This window comes from Octopus bimaculoides, chromosome 17 (genome assembly GCF_001194135.2).
Source record: "Octopus bimaculoides isolate UCB-OBI-ISO-001 chromosome 17, ASM119413v2, whole genome shotgun sequence".
In the NCBI taxonomy this organism is placed as follows: domain Eukaryota; kingdom Metazoa; phylum Mollusca; class Cephalopoda; order Octopoda; family Octopodidae; genus Octopus; species Octopus bimaculoides.
In genome coordinates this window covers 29,599,779-29,610,583 of record NC_068997.1, presented here as the reverse complement: position 1 = coordinate 29,610,583, position 10,805 = coordinate 29,599,779, and the positions used below count along the sequence as shown (strand labels likewise).

The 10,805-nt window shown below is 37.0% G+C and overlaps 1 protein-coding gene across 1 annotated transcript in view; it reads left to right on the top strand.

Annotated features, from left to right (window-relative positions):
- Positions 1-5,996, top strand: part of LOC106878398 (structural maintenance of chromosomes protein 5) — a 36,928-nt gene extending 30,932 nt beyond the window's left edge. Inside the window, exons 22-25 of the mRNA XM_052973994.1 lie at positions 1-214; positions 2,105-2,284; positions 3,060-3,155; positions 5,803-5,996. The exon at positions 1-214 is cut by the window's left edge and continues 9 nt beyond it. Of these exons, the coding sequence (XP_052829954.1) occupies positions 1-214; positions 2,105-2,284; positions 3,060-3,155; positions 5,803-5,937 (625 nt within the window). The 3' untranslated portion in view covers positions 5,938-5,996. The remainder of the gene's footprint in view (positions 215-2,104; positions 2,285-3,059; positions 3,156-5,802) is intronic.
- Positions 5,997-10,805: the final 4,809 nt, after the last annotated feature.

Below are 10,805 nucleotides of genomic sequence, written 5' to 3'. Positions count from 1 at the left end.
TTATGAAAGAAAAAAAAATATTGAGGTCTTGGAGCAGAAAATTCTGTCGAAAAAGGTTGATGTGGAAAATCATCAAGATCAAATTAATATGGCCAAGAAACAGTGGCTTGAGCCGTTGACGAGGCTAATTGGTCAGATTAATGAAAACTTTAGCGAATACTTTAGCAGCATGGATTGTGCTGGAGAGGTGGATTTGTTGGTGCCAGACAACAAAGTAAGTATTTTGTCTAAGAGTTAGTACTTAATATGGTCTTACGTGTTTTTACCTTGACCCTTTAGCATTTAAACTAACCATTTCTATCCCAAATATTCTATTGAAACTAATCAAATCCAGCCTCTCACATCTACCCTATAATCTCATTCTAAAATTAAATAATCACATCATTGAAATTTTAAAGCCACAAGGTAATACATAATAAAACCTGATTCAAAACAAGGTGAATAAAAAAGCATTGCATTTGACGGAGTAACCTGGATGCTAAGGGGTTAAATGGTAACATTAAAGTTAACTTATAAATGTTTTTGGATTTGTGTTTAGACTTTTAGTTTAGACAAGTGTTTTTACAGAATATTACTGAAAGGAAAATGAAATACTTGCAGAGCAATGAAGGGAAACCATAAAGATCTGATTCATTAATTTATTCAATTAATGTTGTTTGTATTTTAGACTATGGCAGAGCCGACTGTGTGCCTGTGTTAGCTATTGATTATATAGGCACTGGAAACAATTAGTGAAAGTTATACGAAATACCAAGTCATACTAACGAGTTTATGATTTTTTTTTCTTCACTTTAGAGTAAATTGAAGTTACCCTCTAACATCTTGTTTAGAGTTACAGTCGTGCGTTTGACAATTTAGAATTGGACACAGGTTGTTTGGTGTGTCCCTGTTCTCAGTTCAACTTGATAGAATAAGTATCAGTGAGGGACAGAGTTGTACTTTGTTAAAAGAAATAAAATTCACTTTGTTAACATTTTGTAATTTCTCATTGAGTTAGGATTGGCATAAAACTTAGACCAGTGTTCCATCACCATTTCAAAATGGTTACAATAAACAACTGTTTTTTTTTACATGAAGACATCAATTTACAGCAACAAATATTCTGCCTCAAAATTGGTTAATTGGTTGAATAATTATTTTGATTAATGAGCATATTCTGTTACATTCCGTACCCTGGGGTTTACTGATTCTAAAATGAGTGAGTTGACATGTTTCACTTCTTCCTAATTCCTTTAACTCCATGTGGAGCATAGGGCACCAACACAAGACCACTGTCCATCTTGATCTTTGGCAATGGATTGCATTTGTCCCCAATGTGTAGCAACCTGCCAGTGTGTCAGTTTCTGTGAACCTTCTCCATGCTGTTTTTTGCTGTGTCCACTGGAAGGTTTGCTTTGTAATTTTGGAACCATTACAAGGCAGACCTTCTTTCCCAGCCAACTCCATTTTCCTCCTCTTGATCTGGGTTTCAATAGGTTACTGGTTCACCTGTTCCCACAAAGCTTTGCTTGTGAATCTGTCTTTTGCCATCTTATCTGAAGAATGTTCCAGAGACATCTATTGACAAGCGTTTGGAGCTTGTCAATAGAGAACTTTGTGTCCTGCCATGTTTCACTCTTATACAGCAGAACCATCTTCCTTTTAATGTTGTAAATGTTGGGACTACTGACTGTTTTCTATATCAAATGGCAAAAGTCCTTTCAAGCTCTAGCCTGCTGCCTTACTTTGTACCACTGCATTAGTGGGAATAACCTGTTGCCTGGTCGAAACCCCTCAACTTGGTCCTTGTCTGCTTTTCACAAGAGTCCACTCTGTTGCAAGCATTGAAACCATGTCTGCAGTGAGAGGAGAGCTTCTCTTCTTCCTTCCACCAGTTTTGGAGGTCATGAAAAAAGGGTTAGGGGTGTTACTCTTCACCTTTTATGAAAACAGGAAATATTCCAAAGAAAATAGCAAGGAACTTCAACCTAGAGATGGAACCTGAATAATTTAAAATCAAATTGACATGCTAATGATAAATATTTTATTATACTTGTTATTTAGTTTGTATTTAAATTGCTTTTCTTTTCATAATTATCTAATGATTATTCTTTTTCTAATGAAGGAAGATTTTGAGAAATATGGCATCAGAATCAAAGTAAAATTTCGCGATGGTGAACAAATGTTAGAGCTGTCTCAGAACATACAAAGTGGAGGGGAGCGGAGTATTTCAACTGTTTTATATTTGATGGCATTACAGGACTTAGCTGTAGTACCCTTTCGTTGTGTTGATGAGATCAATCAGGTAAAATGAAATATTTTTGGTTTTTTCTTGCCTAAAACTGAATTTAATATTACTCGTAATGTATGGTCTGTAAGACTGATGAATTGACAATTACTGAAAGAATCGTTAGAGCATTGGACAAACCACCTGTGGAATTTAGATAGTCTGAGTTTAAATTCCACTGATATCAACTTTGTCCTTCAACCTTTTTTGGCCAGTAAACTAGAGTACCAGTCGAGTATAGGCATCAGTTTAATATTCCTATAAAAATTTAAGGTGGCGAGCTGGCAGAATTGTTAGCACGCTGGACGAAACCTTTAGCGGTATTTCGCCCATCATTACATTCTGAGTTCAAATTCCGCCGAGGTCAACTTTTCCTTTCATCCTTTCAGGGTCAATAAATTAAGTACCAGTTGCATACTGGGGTTGATCTAATCAACTGACCCCCTCCCCAAATATTTTGGGCCTTGTGCCTAGGGTAGAAAAGAGTATTCCTATAAAATATCTATGATGTGAATGGAACTATAATCAAAGATGAAGAAGGCCTTAATTTGTTCAATATTTCTCTATTTCCTGACCAACTGAAATTTCCATAGAGTCAAAAGATAAACTATCAAATAGCAAAGCAGTTTGCAAGTCATTAACTGGAGTTGTATTAATTAAAAGACCTTGATAGCAAAGCTTAATGAGATAGACTCTTTAATATTGGAGTAATTTCCAAATGGTAAAATAATTTGTCTCAATCTCATTTATTACTTATAAACTTTGAATGTCATTTTGTTTTGTTATTTTGTAGGGAATGGACCCTATAAATGAAAGACGTGTCTTTAAAATAGTTGTAGATGCTGTTTGTAAAAAAAGGACTTCACAGTATTTTCTGTTGACACCTAAAGTAAGTTGCTTTTGACTTAATTAATGCTATTTTGATTGCATTTGAGATAAAATTTTTGCTTTATCGTAACTCTGTTGAAGTTATTGATTTCTTTTTGACTAAATATTTTTAGAACTAAGTGTAAAGAGCTTTTCTATCACTTTTGAAATAGTCCTTCTTTGAACTAGCTGGCTGTGTCCCACCCAGTGCAGTCTCTTCTCCTTTCCATCTGCTATGCTGTGTCTCATTCTACAAACCCTCTGCTAAACAGGTTAACCAATCCTTCCTCTCCAGAACTGAAACAACATTGTTATCATTCCTTATTCATCTTTTGCAGACACCAACTTGTAGAACTTAAGTGGAATGTTAGCTACATCACATTCATTGTTCTGGGAGAGAGCCCCTCTCCCTCAAACTAAATTTCCCCATCATTGTTTCACAACCACTGACCAGTCTATTCCAAACATGGGTTTTGGTGTTTCACCATGCTTCGAGTCAGTTCTTATCTTCGATTCATCAACAGACCACATCTCATTTTTATTTTGCTGGATGGCCTTTCTAACATCAACTATTTACAGAATGTACAGGGAGAATTTTATCAGGGCACTATCACTAGAGAGGTTGTTATGTCCTTTCAGCCCTGCACTTGTCTCTACTTGACTCATCAACTATTTTACTGGGTGTTTTTTGTGTAGAACCATCGTTAGTGAATAAAATGGAGTTGCTAGGAACCTACCTTTTACTTTATGGCCTTCACCACAACACTAATTGTATTGCAGACAAATTGAATGTGATGGAAGTAGCTGCCTCAGTAGAACATTAGGCTAAATGCAATGTTATTACCAGTTTGAACATGCTGAAAGCACATTCGGACTTGTAAACAAGCCATTCCTTGGGTTTTGTCTTGGAGAAAATTTTTCCTTGTAGACAAATGGTGTAAATAAACCCAAATTAGCTTGCAGCACCACCTATCCAAACTGTGAGATGCAAGCATTTTGGAGTGGTTATCTCCTCTTCAAGTGCTCCCACCTTGTAATTAGACTAAAAGCCTTGAAGAATTACATTTATTGAATTCAAATCATACTGAAGTTGACTGGGTTTGGTAGAATGAATATCATAAAAGTGTCTGTTATGTACTGGGTCTGATTCATTTGAATTTTTTCTCTTCAAAAACTGTTGATGCACCTTGTTAAAACAGATCAGTAATACAAACTATGATTATATAAATATTTTTTCTAGTCTGTTGTGATTGAATGACTTTTCAGTATTAAGATTTGGTTTGACATTCATAAGATACCTATATGAGGTCTGATCAATAAGTATCTGGAGTGTTGTCATAGTAACAAAGCTAAAGCATGCAGAGTGAATCCGCTTGGCACAGATTGACCTTGCACTCTGCTGTGCATGCACACTAAGTTTTAAATGTTCTAGCTTACTTTTACTGTTTACAGCAGTGCTTGGAAGGAACGTGTGTAGCGTGTGATTGTCGCATTGACCATGACAGAGAAAGTTGTCATGGTGATACCTGCTCAGAGGACTATGCAAAGCTGCAGAAAGTGTATGGAGAGGGGTGTATGAGCCGCACGCAAGTGTATGTGTGGTTCAGGCATTTCCAAGATGGCTGAAGAATGTTGATATTGATGAACGTTCTGAGAGACTTGCAACTAGCAGAACTGAGAAAAAACATTGCAGATGTGCGTAAAGCTGTGAGAGGAAATCGTTGAATCACCATCCGTGAGTTATCAGAAGATGTGCAGATAAGTTACGGTTCAGTTCAGTCCATTATCACTGAAGATTTGGGTACGAGACGCGTGTCTGCCAAGTTTGTGCCAAAACTGTTTTCAGCTGACCAAAAAGACACTCGGGTTTCAGTTGCACAAGATCTTGATTGTGTCAAGAACGATGAAAACTTTTTCACAACTTTGTGTAGACCTCTGAGCAGGTATCGCCAAGCTTTTGGCAAAATTTGATGCAGATTCTCTGCTCAACTTTCTCTGTCAGGGTCAACGTGACAATCACACACTACACACCTTCCTTCCAAGTACTGCTGAAACAGAGGAAGTGAGCTAGAATGTTGAAACTTAGTGTGTATGCACAGCAGAGTTCAAGGTCAATCTGTGCCAAGCAGCTTCACCTTCTGTGCTTTAGCTTCGTTACTATAGCAACAGTTCAGATACTTATTGATCAGACCACATATCTGTCCTCTCTGTACCTTAAATCTCTCAACTGGCACACCCCATCAATACTCCTCTCTTCTCCCAGTTGAGGGGTTTTTGATCTTGTAAGGTACTTGGTGATCCTGTCAGTGTTGGTGCCACATGAAAAGCACTGGTATTGAAATTTGAGTTGTTAAAAACTTAATTTCAAACATTACTTTCAAGTTCTGGCACAAGGCCAGCAAGTTTTGGGGGAGGGGGCGGGGTTCGTCGATTACATCAATCCCAGCGCATAACTGGTACTTATTTTATTGACCCTGAAAGAATGAAGCACAAAGTCGATCTTGGTGGAGTTTCATCCCAGACCATGAAAACAAATGAAATGCTGCTAAGCATTTTGCCCAGCGTGCTAACGAGCCTGCCAGCTCTCCACCTTCATTTAATTTCCAACATATTAGACCTGTTTATATATTCATTGAAGTGACTCACCTTAATTCCATTCTGTGTTACAGCTCCTACCAGACTTGAACTATCATGATGACATGTCAGTGTTATGCGTATACAATGGGCCCGCTATGTTACATCATAATGAATGGTATCTTCATCGATTTTTGCGTCGCCGAAAACGTTTACTTGATGACAGTTAAATAATTTTAAATAATATTTTCACAGTTATAATAAATTTTTTAATTTTTATATTTTAGAATGTTTCTTCTCTTCATTATTTTGATGCCTGAAGGTCTAATTCAATATTCTTCAAATATTTAATGTCTTTGTGCAAATGTAGAAATGCAAATGTCGCCAAATCTTTCAAGTGGTTTTGTCAGTCAGTTCTTATCTTTGTTTGCAGGACATTAAAAGCAGAAAAGGGTGTCGGATTAAATTCTTTGTAGCTTTTTGTTCTGGCTTTCTATGCTCTCACTTCAGAGGTTAACTTTGTGTCTCATCCTTTGAAGTATCACTTAAATGAAGTCCTAGTCCAGGGCAGTGGATTGATGGAATTCTTAGAGTGTATGACAGAATAGTGTTTGTGGTGTCTGTTCTGATTCTCTGTCTGCTGAATTGGAAACTCTGCCTTAACCCTCGTGAGACACCAAACTGAAAAGCATTTACTTCCTTATTGAGCAAGAATTATCTAAAGGCACCAAGTGCTCAATAGATGATGATGGCAGCAGCATAAGGGCTTAATCTTCCACTGAACAGAAGGTCAGTCTACAACAGGTAACTCCAAGTTTATCTGGTATTGTTTCCAACATTTTGCTTCTAGACATCAACTCTGATTGAGCAGATTTATGATCAAAGACATTCCAGCCAGGACCATTCTGTCCTTTGTTTAGAAATAGTGTATCTCGGGCTACATTATCCACTGTGTAGGTTGTGGAATGATGCGTTATGGCATCAAAGGATTCTCTCTGCAAGTGAATAGATTGTTTGATGCTTGTGTATGGTGTACCAAGGAATCGAAATGCAAGAGGAAGACTGAGGAAGAGAGTTTGACCTGCACAAACGAGACGATGAGGGGTTCCCAGAAGCCGCAGCTGGAGAAGACCCAACTGAACCAAATATGGAAAAGTAGACTTTACAACTGGGGTGGCTGGTTCTTATCCCTCCTCTATCCTACTTCAACCTCTCATCCTCTGGCATAAAGCAAATCCCCTCAATACTGCCTCAGCATCAATTGAGGAGCCTTGTCCTGCAAGTTACTTGGTAACCTCACTCATGCTGGTGCCATACCCAGTACACTCTCTGTAAAGTGGTTGGCATTAGGAAGGGCATCCAGCCATAGAAACCATGCCAAAGCAGACATTGCAGCTTGATGCAGTCTTCTGGTTTGTCGCTTCCTCTCACAATATCTATCTGATGCCAGCTTGGAACAAAAATGGTAAACAATGACGATGATGAGTTTACCCAATGTCAGCCTTGATCAATCAGACTTATAATCAAAGGCATTCCAGTTGTGACCATCCTGTCCTTTATTCAGGCATAGTGTATCTATGACTACACTTTCCAGTGTACAGTTCAAGTGTATGTTATAGAATAATTCGCTTTGATTTAATCTGGGATGTATTGGTTTCAAAATAAGGAATTTCGATTCCTGATTTGGTGAAAATATTTTGGTTTGTATTAATTTGCAATTTTCAATCTGGAAGATGCCATGGAGAAAAAGAAGAACGAAAATGATTTTTGTGTAAAGAAACGAGTTATTCTCAAAGCAGAGATTCTATTGGAATACTTGCAATGAAGTTAAAGGCAGCCATAGGGCAAACGATGATGTTAAAACAGGCGTGAAATTGTCCCTTTCACATGTTACCACTTAGTTTTGATCAACCAGAGCCTACAGTAGAACAGCCTTTTCTTAGGTGTCGAGCTGTAGAAGCGAACTCAAATTGACTCTCAGGGGAGTGCATATCAGAAATTGAGATAAATATTTTGCGCAAATAAGCGATCCACTAAATCCATTCCTAGATTGACGGTGTGATAACATGTTCCTTGTAATTAGAGCCGTTATACTGCTGAAAAAAAAAAAAAATTCTAAGGGAGAGTACTTTAGTGAAAGCAAAATTCTCTCGTGGAAGCCTTTTTTCTTTTAAATATTAAATAATTCATTTTTTTTTTTCTGACATTTTAAAATTCACATTTTCAAACCAGAATAAAAGATGGTGTATTCGTCGGAAGTAGCTGCTGTTGTTTCTAAACTGCAGATTAGCTTTCATTGCAATCTACGATTAAAAGCATTCATCTGCGATAAACCTTTATATTTCCAATTTTCTAATTTTGTGTCAAGGATTATTTGTCCTTCCTTATTCTTAAGATGCAGGTTGTAATCTAAGGAAAATTTCGTTGCTATTTCTAGCAGATCAAAAACCATGTAGAAACTCTTTTATCACAACCACCCTTTTACTAAATACGGCATTTCCCAGCGAATAAGATGCATCCCTTATTTTACAAGTATATTTTGTACATGAAAAGACAAACGTTTCATCGTTCACTTATCAAGAGTCGGTTTTTAATAGTTTTGTAGAGCAAATGTAAATGCAATACTATAACAGTCTACTGGAATAAAATATGAAACCAGAAATTTATTATTTGAGGTGTGTGTAAAAACTGGAACGAAATTCATGGATGAAAGAACATGGTCTTAAATCCTAATCGTCAGAGTTATGTCCCTTGTACTAATATTAATATTTTTTCTCTTTAGCCCTTGACATGCACTTCAGTTGGCAAAAAAGCTACCCCTGTTTTATGTAATATTTATAGGGTAAAATGGATGCGGGAGAAAGAGGAGGATGTAAAGGAAAGGTGAGCGCGGGATGGGAGAGTTTTTTATTAAAAGGTGGTTGTATATATATTTGGGTTGGCAAGAAAATAATTTCGGTTTTTTAGTGTGAAATAAAAGTAATTGTTTTCATACAAAGAATGAAGTTTAATCAATTCTATATAATTTTCCATTTTGTTTGATGGCCTTTTGCTATCTTTCTGGCAACTTCATGATTTCACACTCATAGAACTTCTGGTCCTTATCTGCCATAAACTGAAGCAAGTGCGATTTCAGGTCATCATCATTATTGAGAGTTTTACCATTCAAAGAATTTTGAAAACTTCAAAATAAATGGTAATCTGATGGTGCAAGGTCAAGGCTATATGGTGGATGTGACATCACTTCCCAACCAAGCTCCAATGATTTTTCACAAAAAGACGTGTGTTGTCTAGCATTGTCATGGTGGAAGACAATTCCTTTACGATTTGCCAATTCTGGCCATTTTTCTTTGATTGCTTCCTCCAGTTTCATTTGTTGTTGACAGTAAACATCTGAATTGATCGTTTGGTTCCTTGGAAGCAGCTCAAAATACACAACATCTTTGTAATCCCACCAAATTGACAGCATGACCTTTTTTTTTGACGCAATTCAGTTTTCAATATGGTTTGTGCTGGCTCATTACGCTCAGACCATGATCCTTTTCGATTGATGTTATTGTAGACAATCCATTTTTCCTCACCAGTGATGATTCGTTTAAAAAAAAGATCGATTTCATTGTGTTTGAAATGCATATTGCAAATATTGATTTGTTGTGTTCAATGAATCTCTTTCAATTTATGTGGAATCCAGATATTGAGCTTCTTAACAAGTCCAAGACATTTTAAGTGATTTTCAATTCTTGAGTGTGATACATTTAACATCGCTACAATCTTTTGCACAGTTATATGACAATAAGATTCAGCTATGGTTGTGATTTGGTCATCATCAACTTCAGTAGGTCGACCAGAACGTTGGTCATCTTTGAGTGAAAATTCTCCAGAACGGAACTTTTAAAACCATTTCTGACAGGTGCATTCTGTTAAGCAATCAACACCATAAACATCACACATCTCTTTGTGAGCCTCAGCAGCTTTCTTGACTTTATGGAAATAAAAAAGCAAAATATAGTGAAAATGTTCGTTTTTGCACTTCATGTCAAAATTGACACTGAATTAACAGTTGCAAACAAAATTACATGCAATTTGCTTCCAAAGTCAGCTAAAAGTAATGGCTATCAAATGTCAAAAGGAAAAAAATTCATAACCTTGACACAACACATTTTAAAAAATTGTAAATCTATCTATTTGCGAAAAACGAAATTACTTTCTTGCTAACCAATACACACATACACACACACACACACACACACACACACACACACATATATAGTGCTGAGTGTGGGGAAGACATGAAAATATTAACTTCTAATTTATTGGTGAGGGAAGTAGCAATGGAGGAAGAGCTAACATTTGTATGTAGGATATATCAGACCGGTTGGCACATAGTGTGACTAGATTTGGTAGTTGTGGGGAATTCTGTATAATGGAGAAGAAATTGCTGTTGTGCGAACATAGAATTGAGAGGCTTCAATGTGAACTTAGGAAACATTAAAGCATTAATAGGAAAACAGAGAAGATCCATCATCATCATCATCATCATCATCATTTAATGTCAGTTTTCCATGCTGCCATGGGTGGAATGGTTTTAACAAGGAGCTGCACTGGGATCCAGGGTCTGCTTTGAGGGTGCCCCCCTCCTAATGCCAACCGTTTTACAGAGTATACTTGGTGCTTTTTATGTGGCACCACCATGGGCCATTTTTTCACATGGCACCATGGAAATAGCTGTTCTTGATATGTAGACTAGAAGGAGGCAGAAATTCCATTGAATGTAATCAGATCAGCTTATTGGAGGCACAGAAGCCACACAGGAATCACAGAAGCGAATGGAGAAGAAAGATTGTCTTCTTGAGAGAGATGGACGAAGCACAAACTCATGGGGATAGAGTGATGGATCATAGAACCAGTTTCACACTTTTCAGTTATGATCCCCTGTGCTCTGAGTTCAAATCTCATCAGGTTTAAATTTTCCAAATTTGATGGCCTGTTTAATTAATTGTGTTCTAACCCCTATAACTTGTAGGTTTTTGACAATGTTATTGAGTAATGTGTGTGTGTGTGTGTGTGTGTGACATCTTATATTCCGATTGATGAATAG